The sequence below is a fragment of the Nerophis ophidion genome, linkage group LG22 (genome assembly GCF_033978795.1).
Source record: "Nerophis ophidion isolate RoL-2023_Sa linkage group LG22, RoL_Noph_v1.0, whole genome shotgun sequence".
NCBI lineage: Eukaryota > Metazoa > Chordata > Actinopteri > Syngnathiformes > Syngnathidae > Nerophis > Nerophis ophidion.
The window spans coordinates 20,449,093-20,474,112 of NC_084632.1; the positions used below are offsets into that span (position 1 = coordinate 20,449,093).

The 25,020-nt window shown below is 37.1% G+C and overlaps 1 protein-coding gene across 1 annotated transcript in view; it reads right to left on the bottom strand.

Moving 5' to 3' along the window:
* LOC133540667 (rab GTPase-activating protein 1-like) overlaps nucleotides 1-19,023 on the bottom strand; it is a 35,978-nt gene extending 16,955 nt beyond the window's left edge. Inside the window, exons 1-2 of the mRNA XM_061883475.1 lie at nucleotides 18,749-19,023; nucleotides 8,823-8,915 (exon numbers count right to left, since the gene is read on the bottom strand). Coding sequence (XP_061739459.1) covers nucleotides 8,823-8,915; nucleotides 18,749-18,871 — 216 coding nt within the window. The 5' untranslated portion in view covers nucleotides 18,872-19,023. The remainder of the gene's footprint in view (nucleotides 1-8,822; nucleotides 8,916-18,748) is intronic.
* Between the last annotated feature and the right edge of the window lie 5,997 nt (nucleotides 19,024-25,020).

Below are 25,020 nucleotides of genomic sequence, written 5' to 3' on the forward strand. Positions count from 1 at the left end.
TGAATAATAAGTAAAGTTGCATGAAGCAAACAACAGAAAAGATGCAAGGTAGAGAAGAGAGAAGACGGACATAAGTAATGCAAGTCCCCAACAAACACTGTACTTATGTGCCTACAATAGGAACGCGTTCTTTCTTCTTGATTTTAAAAAGCCTTTCTATTGGCGGAAGAGGAAATGACTCTAGTCCAACATCTTATCAGCAGTAAACGTTTCCTGCCTTCATTACAGAACCAGAAAGATATAGTTTTTACTGTAGTTATGTTGTGTGCTTTGCTCATAAATGCAATTATTTTTATTTATATACAGTGCATCCAGGCAGTATTCACAGTGCTTCACGTTTCTTTTTTTTTTACATGTTGTTATGCTACAGCCTTATTCCAAAATAGAATTGCATTCATTTAAAAAATTCTAAAGACAGTGCCTTGTAATGACAATGTACATTTTTTTTTAAGTAGCAAATTAATTACAAAATAAAGAAACGTTTTAAAAATGTACATACACATTCACAGCTTTTGTTAAACACTTTGCTGATTTGGCAGAAAATTACAGCCTAAAGTCTGTTTGAATATTATTCCACAAGATTGGCACTCCAATCTTTGGGCAGTTTTGCCCATTCCTCTTTGCAGCACCTCTCAAGCTCTATCAAGTTGGAAGGGAAGCGTTGGTTTTCATTCAGATTGTCTCTGGTTCTTGGTCAGTTAGGTTTGACTCTGTCAGAGTTACACCATTCCTCCGTGGAGGCAGGAGAACTTTCCAGAAGAACAACCATCTCTGCAGCAATCCACTAATCAGGCCCGTATGGTAGAGTGGCCAGACGGAAGCTGTTTCTTAATAAATCGTTTGCCAACATGCACCTGCAAAACTCTCAGATCATGAGAAATACAATTATTTTGTCTGATGAGACAAAGTTTGAACTTTTTGGTATAAATGCCAGGCATTATGTTTGGAGGAAACCAGGTACCGCCCATCACCAGGCCAATAGCATCCCTACAGTGAAGCATGGTGGTGGCAGCATCATGCTGTGGGGATGTTTTTCAGCGTCAGCAACTTGGAGACTAGTCAGGATGGAGGGAAAGATGAATGCAGCAATGTACAGAGACATCCTGGATGAAAACCAATGCTTCCCTTTCAACCCGATGGAGCTTGAGAGGTGATGCAAAGAGGAATGGCCAAAACTGTCCAAAGATAGGTGTGTCAAGCTTGTGGCATTGTATTGAAAAAAGAGGCTGTAATTTCTGCCAAAGGTGCACCAACAAAGTTTTGAGCAAAGGCTATGGATACTTTTAGATAAAAACAAAACATATCACTTTCTCTTTATGGGGTAATGTCTGTAGAATTGTGAGGACAAAATTCAACTTCGGAAAAAAGCTGTAACATAACCAAATGTGGTAAAAGTGAAGCGCTGGGAATACTTTCTTGTTGCACTGAATATGTCAATGCAATACATATATGATATCCAAAGATTATCGCTACATATGCTCAGGGTCCACATTAACTACCGCATTTTTCGGAATATAAGTCGCAGTTTTTTTCATAGTTTGGCCAGGGGCGCGACTTATACTCAGGAGTGACTTATGTGTGAAATTATTAACACATTCCCGTAAAATATCAAATATTATTTAGCTCATTCACGTAAGAGACTAGACGTATAAGATTTCATGGGATTTATCGATTAGGAGTGACAGATTGTTTGGTAAACGTATAGCATGTTCTATATGTTATAGTTATTTCACCATAATATGTAACGTTAACATACCCGGCACCTTCTCAGTTGGTTATTTATGCGTCATATAACATACCGTCTTTTTCGGACTATAAGTCGCGGTTTTTTTTGTAGTTTGGCCGGGGGTGAGACTGTGGAGAAGATTGCGACTTATAGTCCGAAAAATACGGTACACTTATTCAGCCTGTTTTTCACTATTCTTTATTTATTTTAAATTGCCTTTCAAATGTCTATTCTTGGTGTTGGATTTTATCAAATAAATTTCCCCCCAAAATGCGACTTATACTCCAGTGCGACTTATATAGGTTTTTTCCCTTCTTTATTATGCTTTTTCGGCAGGTGCGACTTATGCTCTGGAGCGACTTATACTCCGAAAAATGCGGTACTTTCTTTACTATTATTTAGATTATTTAATGTTTGACTTAAACTTACAGGCAATTAACATTTTTTGGGAAAAAATAAGGTCACAAACATTGAGTAAAACAGAACAAATGAGAACAAGTTGCAGAGTTATTAGAAAATGTGAATGTCTCATTCTGTAAATAACTCCTGCAGAGTACCAAGAATAGAAATGATGGTTAACCGTGAAAAAAGCAGGTGTGGAATTTGAGGCCAGAATAATAAATGGCTAATAACTTTGGCAATTGCCTTTGAAAAGTGCTGCTATAGTGAATTTTGGGACAGCAGTCGTATATTTCAGTACAGCAGAAAAGTACTTATTTTAATTGAACCACCAGGTAAAGATGACTACAATATAACACATTCAAGATACCAGGGGCCTCATTTAAAAAGGTTGCTGTGCACAAAAAAGTTGCTTCAAAGGGGGTGAAATGTACATAAGTAACTGTCATTTCAAACGTTGGTGTTAATTGAAAAATGAAATGCGAAAAAGTTGCCTATTTCTACGCAACCTTTTGACCATCTGAAGAGCTCATGCAAAGTGTCTGAGACACGAAAAGCAGCGACGCTGATGGTGTCACCACCAAATAAAGCTCATTTTCAAATTAAAAAAAACATATGTGCACTAAAAAATACAAAACATATTTTACGATATATATTCCTCTAATTTTGGATGCATTGTATACTTATTTATTAGAGCCTAAATATCAAAATATAGCGCTTTATTATTGCAGTTACTGTATATTTTATGTACTATAATATAATTGCAGTTATGATGTGTTGGGTCATTGAAGTATTGTTTATTTTGATCATTTTAATGTGAATACTAATAATATACTTCATATTTATGTCAGGAGGTGCATCTATACTTGGCGCGTGACTATGTTGTAAAATGTTTTTTTTTTCATAATAAAAAACAAATACCCTATTTCCTTGAATTGCCGCAGGGCATATAGTATGCGCCTGCCTTGAATTACTGCCGGGTTGAACTCACTTCGCAAAATAATTAGCGCATGCTTAGTATTGCGGCCTGGTCAAACTGGTGACGTCACGAGTGACACTTCCCCTGTCATCATTTTCAAAATGGAAGAGGCTGATTTCAATACCGGTAATTTGAAATCGCATAAAGGGAAGGAGATTAAGAGCTATTCTGTAGGATTTAACGTCCAAGCTTACATCACACTCAAATTTTTACTGCATGCCTTTGGTAAGTGCCGGAGTGAAAAGAGGTTTTAAATTAATTAGCGCCCCGGCAGCAATTCAAGGAAATACGGTAATATGGATTGCAGCATGATATTTTATGTCATTTTCGGAATTTAGGAAATCATTACATTAAACTTTTTTTTAATACATTTAGACTTTGGGAGTTTAAAACACCGTCTGAGGGCCGAAGTTTGGACATCGCGCAGCATATATCAAAAATACTAATACATCATTATCAATATCAAATATTTCTTATAAGATAAACAACTGTAGAAAAAACATCTTAATTGTGCCAATAATATGTTGAATGTATGCCAATAGCCTAAAAGAGCTTTTAATATTGCACATAATGACTATTTGTTTTATTATTTAAAATGTCTGCTTTGCATTACTTGACAAAATAAAAACATGCGAATGATAGATACAATGATTAATTGGAGAAACACTTGGCAAACTCAAGAAGGCTAAAATGTGAACATGTTTTTCTTCATCTCAACAGTGGAGCTGACAATATGACTGATCAAATATTGACATTCAAATTCAAAGTATTATATGACTTTACTTAGCCTTCCAAAAATAATATCTTGACAGTTCTCGACGTAATAAGCACAAATATAAAAATGTTGCCACCTCTGTCTTCCTCATTGACAGTCCAACAACAATTCATAAACTTATCACCATAATCATGAACTAATTAGTATGGCCATTTATGGGTGATTGTGGGTAGAGTAAGGCAAGGCAAGTTTATTTATAGGGCAGAGATGAAAGTGCTTTACAAGAAGGCTAAAATAAAAATAAAATAACCACAAAATATAATCATAATTGAAATTGAAATCATAAAATATTATCTTCATGAAACAGGCCCAATACAAAATAAATCAAAGAGTGTAGGTAAATACTTTAAGTTGTCATATGCACAATTAAAGTGTTTTCAGCCGAGATTTGAACATTGCCAATGTTGAGGCATGTCTCACATCTTCTGGAAGACTATTCAAGATTTTAGGAGGATGAAACTGAAACGCAACCTCATCATGATTTGTCTGGACTTTGGGCACCAGCATCAGAACACTCCCTGAGGTTCTCAGAGGCCGGGATGGTTCATGTGGTACTAACATGTCAGAGATGTACTTTGGAACAAGACCATGACAAGACTTGGACACAAGCAGAGCTTTGTTGAAAGTCTATTCACTGAGCAACAGCAAGCTAGCTAATTTAGTTGCATTTCCTGGTTCTAGTCAGGACTCGAGCAGCAGCATTCTGGATGTACTGCAGTTGCTTTACAGCAGGGATCACCAACGTGGTGCCCGCGGGCACCAGTTAGCCCGTAAGGACCAGATGAGTCGCCCGCTGGCCTGTTCTAAAAACAGTTCAAATAGCAGCACTTACCAGTGAGCTGCCTCTATTTTTAAAATTGTATTTATTTACTAGCAAGCTGGTCTCGCTTTGCTCGACATTTTTAATTCGAAGAGAGACAAAACTCAAATAGAAAATCTTAAAGACTTGGTCTTCACTTTTTTGAATAAATTAATTTATTTTTTTACTTTGCTTCTTATAACTTTCAGAAAGACAATTTCAGATAAAAAATACAATCTTAAAAATTATTTTAGGATTTTTAAACACATACCTTTTTACCTTTTAAATTCCTTCCTCTTTTTTCCTGACAATTTAAATCAGTGTTCAAGTAAAAATGTTTTTTTATTTTAAAGAATAATAAATACATTTTAATTGAATTCTTTTTATAAGCTTCTGTTTTTTCGACGAATAATATTTGTAAAATATTTCTTCAAACTTATTATGATTAAAATAAAAAAAGAATATTCTGGCAAATCTACAAAATCTGTAGAATCAAATTTAAATCTTATTTCAAAGTCTTTTGAATTTCTTTTAAAATTTTCTTTCTGGAAAATCTGGAAGAAATATTGATTTGTCTTTGTTAGACATATAGCTTGGTCCAATTTGTTATATATTCTAACAAAGTACAGATTGGGTTTTAACCTATTTAAAACATGTCATCAAAATTTTTAAATTAACCTTAATCAGGAAAAATTACTAATGATATTCCATAAATTCTTTTTTAAATTTTTTCAAAAACATTCGAATTAGCTAGTTTATCTCTTCATTTTTTTCGGTTGAATTTTGAATTTTAAAGAGTCGAAGTTGAAGATAAACTATATTTCAAAATTAAATTTTCATTTTTTTCTTGTTTTCTCCTCTTTTAAACCGTTCAATTAACTGTTTTTTTCATCATTTATTCCCTACAAAAAACTTTCTGCAAAAGGAAAAAAAATGTACGACGGAATGACAGAAAGAAATACCCGTTTTTTTTATATATATATAGATTTATTTATTAAAGGTAAATTGAGCAAATTGGCTATTTCTGGCAATTTATTTAAGTGTGTATGAAACTGGTAGCCCTTCGTATTAATCAGTACTCAAGAAGTAGCTCTTGGTTTCAAAAAGGTTGGTGACCCCTGCTTTACAGCTAGTTTAGAAAGCCCAGTGAGAAGGCCATTACAGTAACCTAGCCTGCTGGAGACAAAGGCATGGATAAGTCGTTTTAAGTCTGATTTAGACATTATTAACGTTTTTAAGCGACAACGTTTTTAGATGGTAAAAAGCTGCTAATGTTGTTCACTTACTGTGGCTGTTAAAGTTCAAGTCTGAGTCCATTATTACTCCTCGATTTCTAACTTCATTATTAGGTTTCAGGGAGAGGGTATCAAGGTGACTAATAGTAGTTTATTTTTCCTTTAGTGGGCCACAGACAATGATCATATGCTCACTTTCTCAATAACGGTTTGGTTTGGTTTGGTAATTTGGTCTCACATTCACGCAAAAAACCCATATCAGCGCACATCGTTGATAAATTCAGCTGTATTACAGGTCAACTGCTCCCTTCCATAGACACACTACACCGACGCAGCATCACTCAAAAAGTCCATGAGCTCACCTTTGACCCTTCCCATCCAATACACTTGCTGTTCACTCTCATGCCCTCAGAGAGGCACTACAGAGCACTGCCAGCCAAGTCTACAAGATTAACAGTTTCATCCCCTCTGCCATAAGGACACTCAATAGAACCTCAGAATAACAACGCCGCATACTAACTCGAATGCCTTTTAGTAAATTGATTGAGTTCATCTTGTTTTCCCAAATAAATATGTTTAAAATTATGTCTGATCACAATAATTTTGAACATATGGAATGCTTTTTGTTGTTGCGTGTTGTATGTTTGTTTGTAACTCCACAGTAGACGTGAGTTATCAAAGCTGTACCAAATGTGAATTCCACCAATTCTTCTTTGCCTGGCCATTAAAGGCCTACTGAAATGAGATTTTCTTATTTAAACTGGGATAGCAGGTCTATTCTATGTGTCATACTTGATCATTTCGCGATATTGCCATATTTTTGCTGAAAGGATTTATTAGAAAACATCAACGATAAAGTTTGCAACTTTTGGTCGCTAATAAAAAAGCCTTGCCTGTACAGGAAGTAGCAGACGATGTGCGCGTGATGTCACAGGTTGTGGAGCTCCTCACATCCTCACATTGTTTACAATCATGGGCACCAGCAGCGATAGCGATTTGGACCGAGAAAGTGAAAATTTCCCCATTAATTTGAGCGAAGATGAAAGATTCTTGGATGAGAAAAGTGAGAGTGAAAGACTAGAAAAAAAAAGACGAGGTCAGTGGGATGTTATTAGACACATTTACTAAGATAATTCTGGAAAATCCCTTATCTGCTTATTGTGTTACTAGTGTTTTAGTGAGATTATATGGTCGTACCTTAAAGTCGGAGGGGTGTGGATACAGGTGTGGTGACTGCCAGTGTCTCTAAGGGAAGCTACGTTTCTCGACGAGGCGAAGCGAAGGCAGCCGTTGGGGCCGGGCTGAGATTTTTTTTTCCCCCTCCTCGCCGGTGGAAGCATCCCACGTTTGGGGGCGGCCAGTGGGAGGAGGCAGGAGAGTCCGCAGCTGCCTCTTTGACAGGTGCATGAGGAATGACGCAAGCTCTCCGATCATAACCACGGTAAAAGCCGACTTAATACCACCATTTTCTCACTGAAACCTGCCGTTTGACATGTGGTAAGGAACCATGTTCGCTTGACCACTCTGTTCCATAGTAAAGCTTCACCATCAGCTTTCGGGAATGTAAACAAGGAAACACTGGCTGTGTTTGTGTTGCTAAAGGCGCCCGCAATACACTGCTTCTCACATACATCTTTCTTCTTTGACGTCTCCATTATTAATTGAACAAATTGCAAAAGACTCAGCAACACAGATGTCCAGAATACTGTGTAATTATGCGATTAAAGCAGACGACCAATAGCTTTGATCGGTGCTGGATCAAAATGTCCGCTACAATCCGTGACATCACGCGCAAGCGTCATCATACCGCGACGTTTTCAACAGGATACTTCGCGCGAAATTTTAAATTGCAATTTAGTAAACTAACCCGGCCGTATTGGCATGTGTTGCAATGTTAATATTTCATCATTGATATATAAACTATCAGACTATGTGGTCGGTAGTAGTGGGTTTCAGTAGGCCTTTAATACAGATTCTGATTTCAGTTTTGTCTGAGTTTGGATTAATAAATTGTTCAGCATTCACACATTGATTTGTTTGATGCAGCGACAAAGTGCATCAACAGGCCAACGTTCACCTGCCGTCAGTGACACTTAGATCTGAGTGTCATCAGTATATTTGTGGTATAACACATTAAAGTTGATTATTAGCTGGTCTAGTGGCAGCATGTACAAGTAACAACATGTGTCCCAGAATTGAGCCGTGAAGAACCCCATAGGTCGTAGCCATTTGGTCAGAGACACAGTTACTAATTTCAACACTGATGTCCTGTTCAAGTTAGGGCATACTTTGGACTAGTTAAAAGCAGAACCAGATGTTTCCATCTGGTTTTCTAACCTCTGTAATAAGATAGTATGGTCAACCATGTCAAAGACAGCACTCAGGTCCAGCAGAACCAAGACTGAGACATCTCCTGCGTCTGTGTTCAGGCGGATATTGTTTCTCACCTTGATGGTGAGCTGTTTCAGTGCTGTGGTATTCTAGAACTTTGCCTAAAAATGGCAGGTGTGATATAGGCCGATAGTTGTTCAGTACTGTGGCAATTTTTAATGCCGTGAACTTCATCATGAAACATTTCAAACCCTTTGCAATTTAATGTATACATTAATTCTTAGGAAAGTGATACTGCAGGAGTAGTTAATCTGTTAACTGTAGCAAACAGGGCACAAAGTTGTTAGTACAGTTTGTGAGGATTTCAGAAAAAAAGTAGTGTGACAAACTCTTTTGCACACATTTCACTGCAGTTGGGATTTACAATGTGAAGTATGCGCAGCAAGCTTTTATAAATCAGATTTTTTTAGGTTTGTACGTACATTTTTAGGTTTGTGTTTACGAAATTTTTAACGGCCAGTTCCACGCACAATTTTCAGTACAAAGCCCCTGGACCTTAGAAAAGATGTATTTTGTACCTGGTATCGGTCAATGGGATCTTCTTGCTGGAGCTGACTCTCTCTCAGCGTCTGATATTCCTTCTCAAACTTCTTCAGTTTCTTGGTTGGGACCTAAAATCACAGTTGCAGAATTGATAACATATTTAAAACAATATTAATATAACTTGCAAGGAGAAGATGAGAAAACTGTATTTTAAAGAGAATGTACATATCTGTTTTAGAACTCAGTGAGATTAATTTGATTAGTATGATTTTTGAAGAAAGCCATCCACATGTGACTACAGTCACTGTCCCCTGCAGTGGACATTTGTGTTTTGCATAACACAAATATATATTGATAAAAGAAAATGGACCAACAAAAATGTCCACAGCAGAGGATGCTGGTTTTCAAGAATATATATTGTGAGACTACAACTTAATTTATCGGAATACTCATGCAGTGCAGATCTTTGTTTCACACCTCTGTCTAGGCCAGGGGTCCCCAAACTACGGCCCATGGGCCGGATACGTCCCGCCAGTGTCAAAAATCCGGCCTGCGGGACGTCTCAAGTTTAAAAACAAAACAACAAAAGAAACATTTTTATTTTTAATATTATTATTTTTTCAAAATCTTTTTCTACCGCTTGTTACTCTCAGGGTCTACTAGCTAACGTGATATCACGCTTGCGCCGCAGTGTCGGGTGAGTGCGCGGCAAGTGCGCGCTCTTTCAGTCAATTAGTGCACAAGGAAAAAATAAAAAATAAATAAGTAAAAAAAAAATATATATATATATATATACATATACATATACATATATATATGTATATATATATATATATATATATATATATATATATATATATATATATATATATATATATACATATATATATATACATATATATATAAATCTGTCAGACCACAGAACACTTTTCCATTTTGCATCAGTCCATCTTAGATGAGCTCGGGCCCAGCGAAGCCGGCGGCGTTCCTGGGTGTTGTTGATAAATGGTTTTCGCTTTGCATAGTAGAGTTTTGACTTGCACTTACAGATGTAGCGACCAACTGTGGTTACTGACAGTAGTTTTATGAAGTGTTCCTGAGCCCATGTGGTGATATTCTTTATACACTAATGTCGGTTTTTGATACAGTACCGCTTGAGGGATCAAAGGTTCGTAATATCATCGCTTACATGCAGTGATTTCTCCAGATTCTCTGAACATTTTGATGATTTTACGGACCGTAGATGGTAAAATCCCTAAATTCCTTGCAATTGCTCGTTGAGAAATGTTGTTCTAAAACTGTTTGACATTTTGCTTACAAATTGGTGACCCTTACCCCATCCTTGTTTGTGAAATACTTAGTATTTCATGGAAGCTGCTTTCATACCCAATCATGGCACCCACCTGTTCCCAACTAGCCTGCACACCTGTGGGATGTTCCAAATAAGTGTTTGATGAGCATTCCTAAACTTTATCAGTATTTATTGCAACCTTACCCAACTTCTTTGTCACGTGTTGCTGGCATCAAATTCTAAAGTTAATGATTATTTGCAAAAAAAAAAAAAAGTTTATCAGTTTTGACATCAAATATGTTGTCTTTGTAGCATATTCAACTGAATATGGGTTTAAATTGATTTGCAAATCATTGTATTCCGTTTATCGGTGACAAAGGACAGCCTTGGCGGAGTCCAACCCTCACTGGAAATGTGTTCGACTTACTGCCGGCAATGCGGACCAAGCTCTGGCACTGATCGTACAGGGAACGGACCGCCGCAATAAGACTGTCCTTTGTCACCGATTCTGTTCATAACTTTTATGGACAGAATTTCTAGGCGCAGTCAAGGCGTTGAGGGGTTGCGGTTTGGTAACCGCAGGATTAGGTCTCTGCTTTTTGCAGATGATGTGGTCCTGATGGCTTCATCTGACCGGGATCTTCAGCTCTCGCTGGATCGGTTCGCAGCCGAGTGTGAAGCGACCGGAATGAGAATCAGCACCTCCAAGTCCGAGTCCATGGTTCTCGCCCGGAAAAGGGTGGAGTGCCATCTCCGGGTTGGGGAGGAGACCATGCCCCAAGTGGAGGAGTTCAAGTACCTAGGAGTCTTGTTCACGAGTGAGGGAAGAGTGGATCGGGAGATCGACAGGCGGATCGGTGCGGCGTCTTCAGTAATGCGGACGTTGTACCGGTCCGTTGTGGTGAAGAAGGAGCTGAGCCGGAAGGCAAAGCTCTCAATTTACCGGTCGATCTACGTTCCCATCCTCACCTATGGTCATGAGCTTTGGGTCATGACCGAAAGGATAAGATCACGGGTACAAGCGGCCGAAATGAGTTTCCTCCGCCGTGTGGCGGGGCTCTCCCTTAGAGATAGGGTGAGAAGCTCTGCAATCCGGGAGGAACTCAAAGTAAAGCCGCTGCTCCTTCACATCGAGAGGAGCCAGATGAGGTGGTTCGGGCATCTGGTCAGGATGCCACCCGAACGCCTCCCTAGGGAGGTGTTTAGGGCACGTCCAACCGGTAGGAGGCCACGGGGAAGACCCAGGACACGTTGGGAAGACTATGTCTCCCGGCTGGCCTGGGAACGCCTCGGGATCCCCCGGGAAGAGCTAGACGAAGTGGCTGGGGAGAGGGAAGTCTGGGTTTCCCTGCTTAGGCTGTTGCCTCCGCGACCCGACCTCGGATAAGCGGAAGATGATGGATGGATGGATGGATGTATTCCGTTTATATTTACATCTAACACAATTTCCCAACTCATATGGAAACGGGGTTTGTATATACAAAAATATATATACACATATATATTTATATATATACACACATATATATAATTATATATATACACACAAATATATATATACATATATACATGTATATATATATATATATATATATATACACACATATATAAATATATATATATATATATATACACATACATATACGTACTGAAATGCAAACACAGAACAATGGTACGTTTGAAAAACATCGACCTATTTATTCTTAACCGTCTGGAATGGACTTATGTTGTCTTTAATTAGGTTGAAGTGGAGTGGGAATAGTCTTTTCACCTCAAGGCCACAATAATTTATTAAATTATGCTTATGAAGGAGTAAGTTGCATGATGTCCAACATATTCTAACACACTTCTGCCTTGGAGACATTTTATCTGTAAGTAATATGCAACAATATAATTAAAATATTGTTTCTATTGATAAATGTGGTAATTTCAAACGCAATAATGTTCAATTGAGGACACTTACTACATATGTATAGCTTGTGTGCAATCGTGTGCTTAGCCTTTGTGTAACCCCTAGCTCTAAGAGGCCTATAGCCTAACATGTTTAACTTGTGGAAAAGACTTCACTTAAATGCAAAAAAAAACAACCATGTGTACTTATTGAAGGACCGATATCCAATATCAAAATTGGACGGTACACATCTAAAATAATGATTACCATAACCTTTAGTCTTCAATCTTTAGGTGAGAACCGTTACAAGAAGCAATAGTGTCATGGTTTATTGTGTATAAAGAAACTACTACACTGTAAGAATTTAAACAACCTGACACTTCTGACAACTCTGTGGGTTTTTTGTGGTTTATGCAGCACAGTTTCAAGTCTTCACTCTTGCAACATCCATTTTGTCAATTCAAATAGACTATGCACAATTACAAAACTAAACTTAATACATATGTAAACGGTTGCCCTATATGGGATATAATACGATAGATACAAACGACTAAATAATGATACTGTACATTATAACAAAAAAATAAGCAAGAAAATACATTTGAGAAGCCCAAAGCCTCACAGACATTGAAGTATATGTATGTGTGTGTCTGCTTCAAGTGGGCAGTAATTTGATCTCCCCTGTGTGGAAACAACACCATCTCCAATAGTAACAACCGTTACTATGTGTCTGCATCTTGTTTATTTTAACAAGTTAAGCACCTGACTCACTGAGAGCTGCAGTTCTACATCAACCTAAAATAAACATGTTGATTAACAAACACCATAATAAAAATTACTTATTTATCAGTTTATCTAGACCAGGGTTATTTAACTGACGGAAATTACACATTACCCAGGTTCAGGTTCAGCTCCGAGACAAACATTTTGCCGCAAATTCCTAAAGACACTAGAGCGCTCCTGTTATATAGAGAACCCTGGAGCACTGTGAACACATTGGCACATCCTTTCATTACCCTTTTAAATTTGCTATCAAACAACACGTTGGGGTGCAAACTTGTGATTTAAATAATGGAGGTGTTCCTCAAGGCACCCCTTTTAAGTCCTCTCCTTTTGGGCAGTTAGTTACATATGTTTTCTCGTAATGAGATTTATGTAACGAGTTGCTGTAGCTTGTTTACTTCAGATACAGTCAGTAGTCATTTGTTCAAGTTCTTTAGTTATACCAGTGATGTTTCTCAAGATTCTATTTTTTGTCTTCTATTTTTCATAATTTGGGCTATTCAACTGGTGGCCCTCAAGTTCAGTTAAAAAACTAACTGTGAGACACTCATGTTTTTGCAGAAAGTTCTTAAAAACAGTGAAGCGCTCCTGTAACTCAATAACAATAATTGTATCACAATAAATAAACCAAAATCCAATACCTACCTACAGGACAGAATATACAAAATAGGAATTAAAGTGAAGGGAGTCTGTGCCCCTAGGTCCTTAGCTTTCTGGGAATGTGGCCCCCAAAACAATTTAGTAGGAGCAGTGGTTCTCTAACTTTTTTCACCAAGTACCACCTAAGAAAAAAACGAGCCTCTCCAAGTACCACTATAATGACCATCATTAAAATGCGGTAGCGTTGTAGTCCTAACTATTCATTAAAAACAAGGCAGAGGTTTTATTTAACAAGTAACACTGTGTGTGAATATAGGAAAAAAACACTGTACTTTAATCAAGTGATTATTTGGCGTACCATTCGTGGTACATGTACCACAGTTTGAGAATCTTTGGTCTAGAGGAATCCTCAATGAGATCATAAAACCTTTTCAAAAATGACCCAACCGAAAGGGCAGCAAAAGCTTTATAGACAACCTTCAATGCAACACAAATCAATAAAAAACCCAATGTGAAATACTGTATCATCACTAACAATAAGAGACGTATATAATCATAATATACATTTCCTGGAGGTGCAATTACAATATAACTATTTTATTTAGCTTTTATTATGTAGTACTGTTTCAGTTGAGGTTAACAGAAGGCGTTCCCCCCGCACCCGCACGTCTGTTCCTTTTCACAGTGACCTTTCGGTTGGAGTACCTACTAAAGGTGAATGACTGTGACGTTGAAATCTGTCCAACACACATTTTCTGAAAAGATAAGAGTATTCAGACTCATTTTGTTGTTATCTGTGTAGGAAGAAAAGGCAGCTTAGTGTGTTCAAACAGGCCAAAAAGCTTGCCACACACAACAATTTAGTTGATCTTTGTTTTCCTTTGAATACACACAGAGAAGCTGCCGGGCATGAATGGCTTTTCATAAATCTGTAATAAAAGAGGTTCCTAAAAATACATCATATCAAAGTATTTCACCTGTCTATTACAGTTATTTTGGCACATCATTTATTCTAACCAGAGACCGGAGAGCTGTGAAAAACAATTCACTCCATATAAATGCACTTACAGGTAATCCCTTTTGTGGGATAAATATGATGCACTTATCAATGGATAATGTTTCATAAAATGCATAACGACTCAAGCAGCTACTTCCCAACAACTTGTGGTTTTGTTGAATAAGATCACACAAACAGGTTTAGCGAGCATGCACAACGTAACAGCATTAGCAAGGAAAAAATGCTTTACTTCTTTGGTGTAACATCAATCTACAATAAACCATCTTCAGAAACAAACACAAATCACATTTTATTCATCACCACATTTTGTATTATTATTATTTTCAGAAATAAAACTTTCCTGTCGAGGCAGGGGGCGGCCACCTTGCCTTACCTTAAAGACTTCAAAATAAATTAGTTCACCATTTAAATAAACTACCCTGCAATTACAGACACTGTTTAGTCTCATTTTAAAAAGCCAGTTTTGAATGGGATGGTTTTCCTATTAAATTTTCAGGTTTGCACAATGAATAATTCCACTTTGTTTCAAGATCAAAACAAGTTTAGTTCCAAGGCTTCCAAGACTTTACTCATATTTGTGCACAACGATATTGCTAATGTAAAAAATACACTTCTCACTTTAAAATACTATCCAATCTAAATTTACACACCAAACAAATTAGGTCGAACTGCACATTACACAACGGGCCTAGATCGTCCTGCAAAAAGCAGACATGAGCAAAAACATATACATAACTATGCATTGGAATAGATCCCTACGCTTAATCAAAAAGGATTTGTCGAGTGATATCAAGGACATTGATTGATTGAATGAAACTTTTATTAGTATATTGCACAGTACACTACATATTCCGTACAATTGACCACTATGGTTTGATTGATTGATTGATACTTTTATTAGTAGATTGCACAGTTCAGTACATATTCCGTACAATTGACCACTAAATGGTAACACCCGAATAAGTTTTTCAACTTGTTTAAGTCGGGGTCCACGTTAATCAATTCAGGGTAACACCCAAATACGTTTTTCAACTTGTTTAAGTCAGGGTCCACGTTAATCAATTCAAGGATAATCTGTTTGTAGTTTGATATGACTTCCCAGACATATCAAACTATTTTGTGCTCCAGACGTCAGTCTATGTGACAAAACAGATGAAAACTTGGAAAAGCATGGATACCTACAACTTCTTTGTGTGCGGCCTGGTCAAGGATCGGTATCAAGACTCTCCTGGATAAATATGCATCCATTTTGCTCGAGTAAGGTTACATTTCATGATTCAACTTTGCGCCTTGCGAGTACGTGTCCAGGTAAACAAACTAAAACTGCGACAATACAGCACCCGTGACTGCATATCTATTTAAAAAACGAATTACTTTATCATTACCATGAATTGATTAACCTGGACCCCGAGTTAAACAAGTTGAAAAACTTATTCGGGTCTTACCATTTAGTGGTCAATTGTACGGAATATGTACTGTACTGTGCAATCTACTAATAAAAGTATCAATCAATCAATCACCATATTTGATTTTTGTCCTGTTGTCAAATGTTCTCTGAAAACATTTGTGTACAAAGTAAACAAGAGGGGAGACATAAAAGTACCTTTCCTGACAAAGTATCATTTACACTGACTTTCTATTTTCTGTCTGTTAAAAATCAAAATATAAACAACATTAAAATAATACTTCAATGGGAAATACTAAATGAGAAAAATATATTACAAATATATCAAACAAACTTAACGAAGTGGTTACTGCAAACGTGTGTGTTCTTCGACTCTGCTCCCCTGAACTGGAGTGCGAGCCACTTTTCTTGTTGCTTCCATTAAACCTTGGGTTCCTCCGCCCTACTTGACTATATCTTGAGGAACTCTGAAGAAATGTTTATCCTTTTCGCAATTTAATCTGTTCGTACAGCCGAAAACAACGCAAGCATAGGGCGTTTTCTTCGAGAAAGGCTAAATGACGCTAAGTACCCATCGAGAACAGATGCTACTTGACCAGCACACATATTTAATGAGTCGGACATGGACTCCTGTAAATCCAAGCAATTGGCCACTACATTAGATCAATCGGTGTGTTGTTCAGTATCATGGCCAATGATTTGCTCAGTCTCAGGCAGTATTACTACAGTGAAGTGAGTGAAGTGAACGATATGTATATAGTGCTTTTTCTATACAAACTGAAAGTGTTTTACATTGTGAAACAAAATAATTTTTTGTCACGTACAGTAGTGCGATGTGGTTTACATTCACACTTCACATTTGCTTTTACGTTGCACAATGTACATGGCATATGTGACGTGTACATTGTTTAACACTATCAGGCGTCCAAAGCACCATAATGTCTTCTTGGTCGGGATTGGTATTTTTCCCATTTGAATCCCAAGTGTGGTAATAAATATTAATCTGTGTAAGAATAAAATGTTTTTATTAACATTTAAGATTGTCAAATTGTTACATCTTGTTTTCTCATTTGCCAATATGTATTAATTTCAGATTGTTGTAAGTGTGATGTTGTAGCCAGGAAATAGTCCACTGGCATAAAGTTGATGTGCCCGTCTTGTCTTTTGTTAAACCATACAAAGAGTTTGCCAGTAAGTATTGTACTAACAGCAATTTATCGTACACTAACTGTTTGACTATAAGATAATTAAGTTATCCTTGGTTGCCACAATTGTAGGTGGCAAAATCAGCATGCAAAATCACCAATGCTAATCAGGATATATCATACTGTATAATGAAAGTTAGCATTGTGCTAGCTTGAAAAGTGGAAGTTCATTTACCATCACTTTCTATTAGGCATGCTTGCTTTGTTGGCACGGGATTCTTACATTTTCTAGAGGAAGTACGATGTTTGCCTGCCAAGAGCTTGCAGGATGCGATGCCACTTGCAACCCAAGTATTTAAATTAATGTTTTATTTAATGTGAATCGGTATTCCGTAATACCGACGGAACTCAGACCATATTCACAAAAGTAACACATTCGGAACCCAATCCTTATTTCCGGGTAAGATACATTCCTCTGACTTTTGTTTCTAGCGCATGTTTTTTCCTCGGTCAGATGTAACAAAGACGATATATTAGATATAAAAAAGTTCCTAGAGATACTACAGGTGCTACATGGAGATGGTATTTTTAACGACGTCTTCAAACTTCATCGAACTGTAATAATCAACACGACCCATTTGCTTACTAGAACCATGAATGTTTAACTTCTGCTTCTGGGGTTACATTTAAGTTTTATTTTTGATGATTTTGACTCTGCGTTCTATGGGCCGTTGCAATGCATCGCCTGGTATTCAGTGATGTCATATCCAATTATTGGTTCGTTAGTGTGGTCGGCATTAACACTTGCCTCACTCAAGACTTGAGCCCACAGGCAGCTGGACCAAAACCACTCAGGCAGGTGATAGTCCCCCCATTTGATCTTGGAGTACATTCACACACTGAACCGTACGAACATAGTCAACAGATTCTTGTCTATTTTAACAGTTTTAAATCATATTTTACAATTCGAATCCCAGGTACCCCTAAAAGACGTTTCCCACAAATGACTAGTTGGTTCTTGCATCAAATCTCAAACCTCAGTCAGTAACATACTTACAGTTGTAGTCACCTTTATACTAAGTTACAACTAGAAAGTAAGCAGGGTCACTTCAACAACACACAGTGTTACTTAAAACATACACATAATTCTGACTCAAAGCAGCCAATACAATGGCCAGCCTCATTCCAAAATTACACAACTTTTTCATTCAGCACCACACTGACTCAGGAAATGTGATTAAATATTTGGTGCTGCAGGAGATGGTACCCGACCCACGTTTAGAAATGGATGCCTTCAGTTGAACCGCAGGTGATCACATACTTTAGCTCTGGTGCCATACTGGGTATTATAATTATAAAATGTGTGTGTATGGGTATGTGTGATGAGGCCCCCGGCCGGCTATGGCAGTTCAGAAGAGTTTGAATATTGAAATAAGGACAAAGGCAACTGGACATCCCAGGAAAACTAGGCCATGGGACTCAATTAGCCACATGAGGCAAATAAACCAGCTTCCACACACACAAGGTCTCTATTGATTCCAAATTCATATAAGGAATTGAAACAAACCAACAGCTACGGTAAAATGGACTGATTGAAAAAGTTTGCTGCCACAAACATCAATAGGACAATAGTACATCTACACATACACACGAGATTGCAACAATAGCAGTAGAAGTAGTTTCCATTACTTCATGGCTTCAATAGTTTAAAATAAAACAATGACAACTGATGCAAAGTGAACAAAAATGTATACCCTGAACTAAAACGGTCATAAGTTTGCAACACAATTCAAAATGCATAAATACAACCACAACAGAACAGACGTACCACAGGTCTAGGAGCTCTTAGAGGTCTGGAGTGAGCAACCAAACGTGCTAAGGTGTCCTCTTCACCCGGCCGCTCAACTACATGGGCATCATATGCCACCACGATGGACACTTCCTGCATCATCTTGACTCCTACTCAATTTATAGCAGCAGCAGCAGCAGCAGCGAGGAGGAAGAGGAGGAGAAATGAACAAAGTTGAGGAAGAAACGGTGACTGAGAGAGAGAGAGGAGAGGAGTGCGGCTGACAGCAAAGCACTTCTCTCTGATAGGAGAGAAGGCAACTGGCTACTTTCAACAGTCTCTCAGGAGTTGAGCCCCGCCTACTAAGAAGACGGGGGCAGGGGAAGTGAGCGAACAGTACAACACACCTGTTTGTTTCTCAACCCTCTCTCCTGTAACACTAGCAGTGCATGAAGAAAGGAAGATGATGACTTTGCTTTTTCTTCTTCGCCACTTTATTGTTGTCTTAAATTTTTGATTGATTTTTCCCCCACAAATTCTTCATCATTTGCATTTAGGTTATTGAAAGGTCTTGATTACACATATACTAACATTACATAAGAGGGAAGTTGTCAAGTGCAATGACTTGATGTTCCCTACTGCACTTCATTTCATCAGTAAAATCAAGGAAGTGACGCATCATTGCAGTCAGACATGATGCCAAAACAACCTGCTCTTACAGGAGAAAGCAACAAGCTCCTCCCAAGTTAGCTGCTGCAAATGAACGACCTGAGAACAGGTACAAGTATCCATGGGGATGCCTCAACTCATTCCACTGATGAATTTAAGTCATTTTAAAAGTCTTCATACTGAACTACTGTATGTATTTTCATTTAACTCCTTCAAACAAGTCATTGTTGCAACATTTATACTGACGGCAGTCATAATCATTAAAACCTTTTGTGCATTTTTTCAAATGGTCGAAACATGGTAATTCATCTATGAGTGAATGTTTTCCACACACCGAGAAGAAAGCTGACTTTACTACAATCAATGCAGAAAGACTAACAAACTAGGTTGCATGAATGATTTACCAAAATAACATGATACATTGAAACAATTATTCAGAAGAATAGTTTTGCCTTGCCAGGAAACACAATGTATAAATGCATGATCAAGTTAACTGTGTTTTTTTTCCTTTTACAAAACAAAGTGTTCTGCACATTGATCTGTTTGCATGTTTAATCAATATAATTTAAAAGATGAAATCAAATCACACAAAACAATAGAAAAAATATAATGTACCCATTTTTCGGCAACCCAAAATGTTGAAAGAGCCATATTGGACCAAAAATACAAAAACAAATCTGTCTGGAGCCGCAAAAATTTAAAAGTCGTATTACCCTATTGTATTTCTAAGTTATGTCATGAGATATAAATTGAATTATGAGGACTTAAAGGAAACCAAATGAGCTCAAATATAGCTACACATGAGGCATAATGATGCAATATGTACATACAGCTAGCCTAAATAGCATGTTAGCATCGATTAGCTTACAGTCAAGCAGTGACCAATATGTCTGATTAGCACTCTACATAAGTCAATAACATCAAGAAAACTAACCTTTGTGCATTCATGCGCATTGTTATAAGTTTGGTGGACAAAGTCAGACAGAAAAAGAAGTGGCATAAATCACGTCTGAGAAAGTCGGAGATAGTTATGCATGTAAACAAACTACGGTGAGTTCAAGGACCGCCAAAATTAGTAGGACAAAACGGCGCTCGCCAAATACTCGAAACAGTGAAGCATGTTTAATATAAACAGTGTGCTTTATAACAATTAGGGAGGTTTATGTCATGTTTGTCCTCCTACAGAAACCAAATTAAAACAAAAAATATGTTTTTTTCCCTATTTCCATTTTTCATATATTTTTGAAAAAGCTCCAGAGAGCCACTAGGGCGGCGCTAAAGAGCCACATGCAGCTCCGGAGCCGCGGGTTGCCGACCCCTGATATATATATATCCATCCATTTTCTACCGCTTATTCCCTTTCGGGGACACGGGGGGCGCTGGCGCCTATATATATATATATATATATATATATATATATATATATATATATATATATATATATATATATATATATATATATATATATGTGTATATATATATGTTTTTTACATACAAAAAAACTAAACAAAAACAAATTCGCCAAAATTCACACTTAAGTTTTGTCACTGGGTTTTGTCTCAGTCCGGTTGCTATTACACATTTTCATATAGATGATCTAAATATAGATGATGTATTTCATCATAGTTTTGTAACATAAATAATTGTTTTAATGTATTTTTTCTCTGTTGAATCACTGTGTCAACATGCGATGAGCACAAATAAAATGTGGCTTTATTTAATGTATTTTCTTGTTCTATGATAAAAACTCACTCTAGTTACCAAAAAAAAAAATCACATATTTTCAGTGTATTATCTGGTTTAAAGTTGTACAAAGAATATAATTTAGATTTATTTTGAGAGTTACAACAAATGGCACAGATTCGATACAATGGCCCATCTCCACCAATGTGTTTTTGATACAATCTAAAATCTACGTCATCCTATTTCTGCACAAATCGGTAAACCTGAATAACACAAGCACAAATACACACACCTTCCTGTAGTTTGCCTGAGTCATGACATTTTATTAAAAGGTTAATAGGTAGTTTATAAAAAGTTGTGCAGCATTTGATTTTTGAATTTTTGAGTCCTTTTGCCACGCACTCTACAAGAGTCATCACCCTAGCCTCAGTCCAAAGGATACCGAAGAGGCCGAGAAATTGAAATACTTCCCATAATCCCCAGAAAGGCTAAGCCACCATACTTCTAGTGCTTATCAAGCGAAGGTGCCAGTGAATTCTTTCGCTGTTTTAAGCAGCTTACGAAATTCAGCTGATCCGATTTCTACGTTGACTGAAGAAAACATGTTTAAGGGAGGTGGAGTGGTAACAAAACAAAATTGTGTCTGAAAGGACTTTTAGGATTGTTCTACAAAAAGTGCACTGGGCACTGTAAGGCCAAACACAAGCCGTTACAGGCGCTTGTTCATTTGTTCTGATTTGGAACCCATTTTCACCCCATAGGGAACAAAATTATTCCAGCTAGAGCCAAACCGTTGATGAAAAGTACAGCCAATGTTTGAAGTAACATTTAACTGTCTAAACAAGGGTGCGAGAAGTAACCTGCTTTAACTGCTACTATAGTAAAATGCCTAAAAACCATAAGCTTCATCAGACTATTGGTAGAGTATCGTAGAGAAGGCCTGGACGAAGAGCTTCTACGTGATTTGATTAACTTTCTGAGGCTCAATCCCTCAAAATAAACAAATCAGCTACCTCGAAATATAAACCAATGCCGGAGTGTTTTTTAAGTTTCATGCAGTTGTTCCGTGTTGATATGGATAATTGTATACACCTGTAAGGGACATTTTCTTTTTTAACATCTCGCATCCGTTGTTGGAGACTGTACTCCTGTTTAAAAAATAGCTGAACATGAGCTTACCCTACTTGAAAGACAGAGCAGCCGCCACTGTACAAAAGACAAAAATAACAAACGTTCTGCAGTAACTTTGCGAACAAATGTGAATAAAACTGCTTTGAATGCAATTCCACTTAGTTTGCCTGTATGTTCCTCATGACGGTTTTGAGGTGAATTCTATATTTCATAAGATCTCAATTTGGTTTTAGTTGAGTAAAGTATGCAATAAAGTCACTATTTTGATTTAAGGATTTGATTTTAAACAGTTTCAGACAGTCCCTCAGATTAGCTGCTGTTAGATGGGTGGAGCAGCTCATTAAAACCATTGTGCTCTAATTACATTTAATGTTGTGCAAACTCGTTGTTTCGGATAAGATGGAAAACAACCTCACTCAATATGGAGAAAACTAAATACCGTATATGTTTTTTGGTAACCGCAAAATAAACATACAGGCGAAATCGATGATTAATGATTAAACGATTGAAAAAGCATATCAGAACAAATTCCCTCACATTACACTTCACCACAAACGTAGCTAGAAAAAGACAGGCTCTAAACTGGCAAGAACAGTTGGCATTTTGGGGCGGGTCCAAAATGTTGTAAATGAGAAGGCATTATAAATCCTGCACTGTTCACTGGTGTTGCCGTGTTTAATAGATTGGGTTGAGGTGTGGGGGAATGCTTACAAATGCACCCTACAGAAAGTATGCACATTACAAAACAGAGCAATTAGAATCGTGCATTAAGGGGGTTACAGTGACTTCTACACCTATGAGCTGTTTTTAAAGAAAATAGTTTAAAATTACTGTCAGATATTCTTGTAAAAATTAAAACTGTACCAATAGGTTGTAAAGCAAAACAATATATCGGTATACAAATTTTAATTGTTTTTGGAAATAGAGGGAAGGCATGGATTAAGGAAGGAAAATAACTTAAAACAATTCAGCGTTCTCTTAAAACTAAGTGCATTTCTGTTGGTGGGGTGAAATAAAACCACAACTACAACTATTTGAAAATGAGTGAAAACAACTTTAAAAACAGTTATAAAAATACTATCATTGTAATGCATAGAAATACGGATGGAGAGATAAATGTTGTCTAAGGTATTAGTGTTATTGTATATATCTTATTCTTTTTGTCTGACCTTGGAACTGTTTGAGAGATTACGACCAGATTGCTTATATTGCCTAGAACAGTGCTTTTCAACCACTGTGCCGTGAGATACAGTCTAGTGTGCCGTGGGAGATATCTAATTTCAGATATTTGGGTTAAAAATATTTTTTTGCAAACCAGTAATTATAGTCTGCAAATTATGTGTTGTTGTTGAACCATGTAATACTCTTCCATATCAGTAGGTGGCAGCCGGTAGCTAATTGCTTTGTAGATGTCGGAAACAGCGGGAGGCAGGGTGCAGGTAAAAAGGTATCGAATGCTTAAACCAAAAACAAACAAAAGGTGAGTGCCCCTAAGAAAAGGAATTGAAGCGTAGAGAAGGCTATGCAGAACGAAACTAAAACGGAACTGGCTGCAAAGTAAACAAAAACTGAATGCTGGACGGCAGCAAAGATTTACTGTGGAGCAAAGACAATGTACATCCGAACATGTCATGACAATCAACAACGTCCCCACAAAGAAGGATAAAAACAACTGAAATATTCTTGATTGCTAAAACAAAATGGATTGGGGAAATATCGCTCAAAGGAAGACATGAAACTGCTCCAAGAAAATACCAGAAAAAGAGAAAAATCCACCAAGATAGGAGCACAGGACAAGAAGTAAAACACTACACACAGAAAATTGCAAAAACTCCAAATAAGTTAGGGTGTGATGTGACAGGTGGTGACAGTACACCTACTTTGAGACAAGAGCTATAGTGATGCATGCTTGGTTATGCTTTAAAGTCATATCCAACAATTGCGACAACAACTTTTTACTGTCACCTGAGTTCCGTATTTTAATGATTTCTGCTGGTGGTGTGCCTGCGCATTTTTTCAACGCAAAAAAATGTGCCTTGGCTCAAAAAAGGTTGAAAAATACTGGCCTAGAAAATGAATGGGAGGATATGATAGTGAATGAATGGGGAATCATTATGGTAAATATACTGTACAAGGCGAGTACGGGGGTAGAACTGGAAAATTGTGACAATCTATGAATTGCTTGGTTGTGTTTTAATTGTGTTGTTTGTCCGAATAAAGTCAAAGTCAAATTCAAAGATGTTAAGCAAAGCTATAGCCACTTACAACAAAGTTTATAGTTTGAGTTGATTTCGAACATGCATACAATTACAACATGATACATCATAATTTCCAGTTTCTATTTTCAACTTGTTTGAAAAGCAGTAGGAAGAAGCAGAACCTATTTTATACTACCCCTTTCACAAATTCAGAACAGGAAGTCAACAAAAGTGCTATGAATAGCACTTTTGTTGACTTCCTGTTCTGATTTTGTTCACAATTTACTCCATAAATAATACAATTATAACAAATAAATACAGTAAATAGTGAGCAAGTCATATTTCATATAGTGAGAGATTAATAAGATAATCAATAAGTTTAAAATGTTTACCATGATTCTTCTTCTTTGTACACAGTTTGAACAGTTTTACAAATGTTTACAAATGTAAACATTTGTAAATGTTTTACGATACATTTTACTCTGAGGTTGTATTTCTCCAAATTGTTGTACATTTTTCAGTAGCTAATTATAATTTGCTTTGCGCATAATTTTGGCTCTTTGCAAATTCACTAGGTCGTTGAATATTAATATATTTTTAATACGAGATATAAAGGGTTTGAATGTTCTC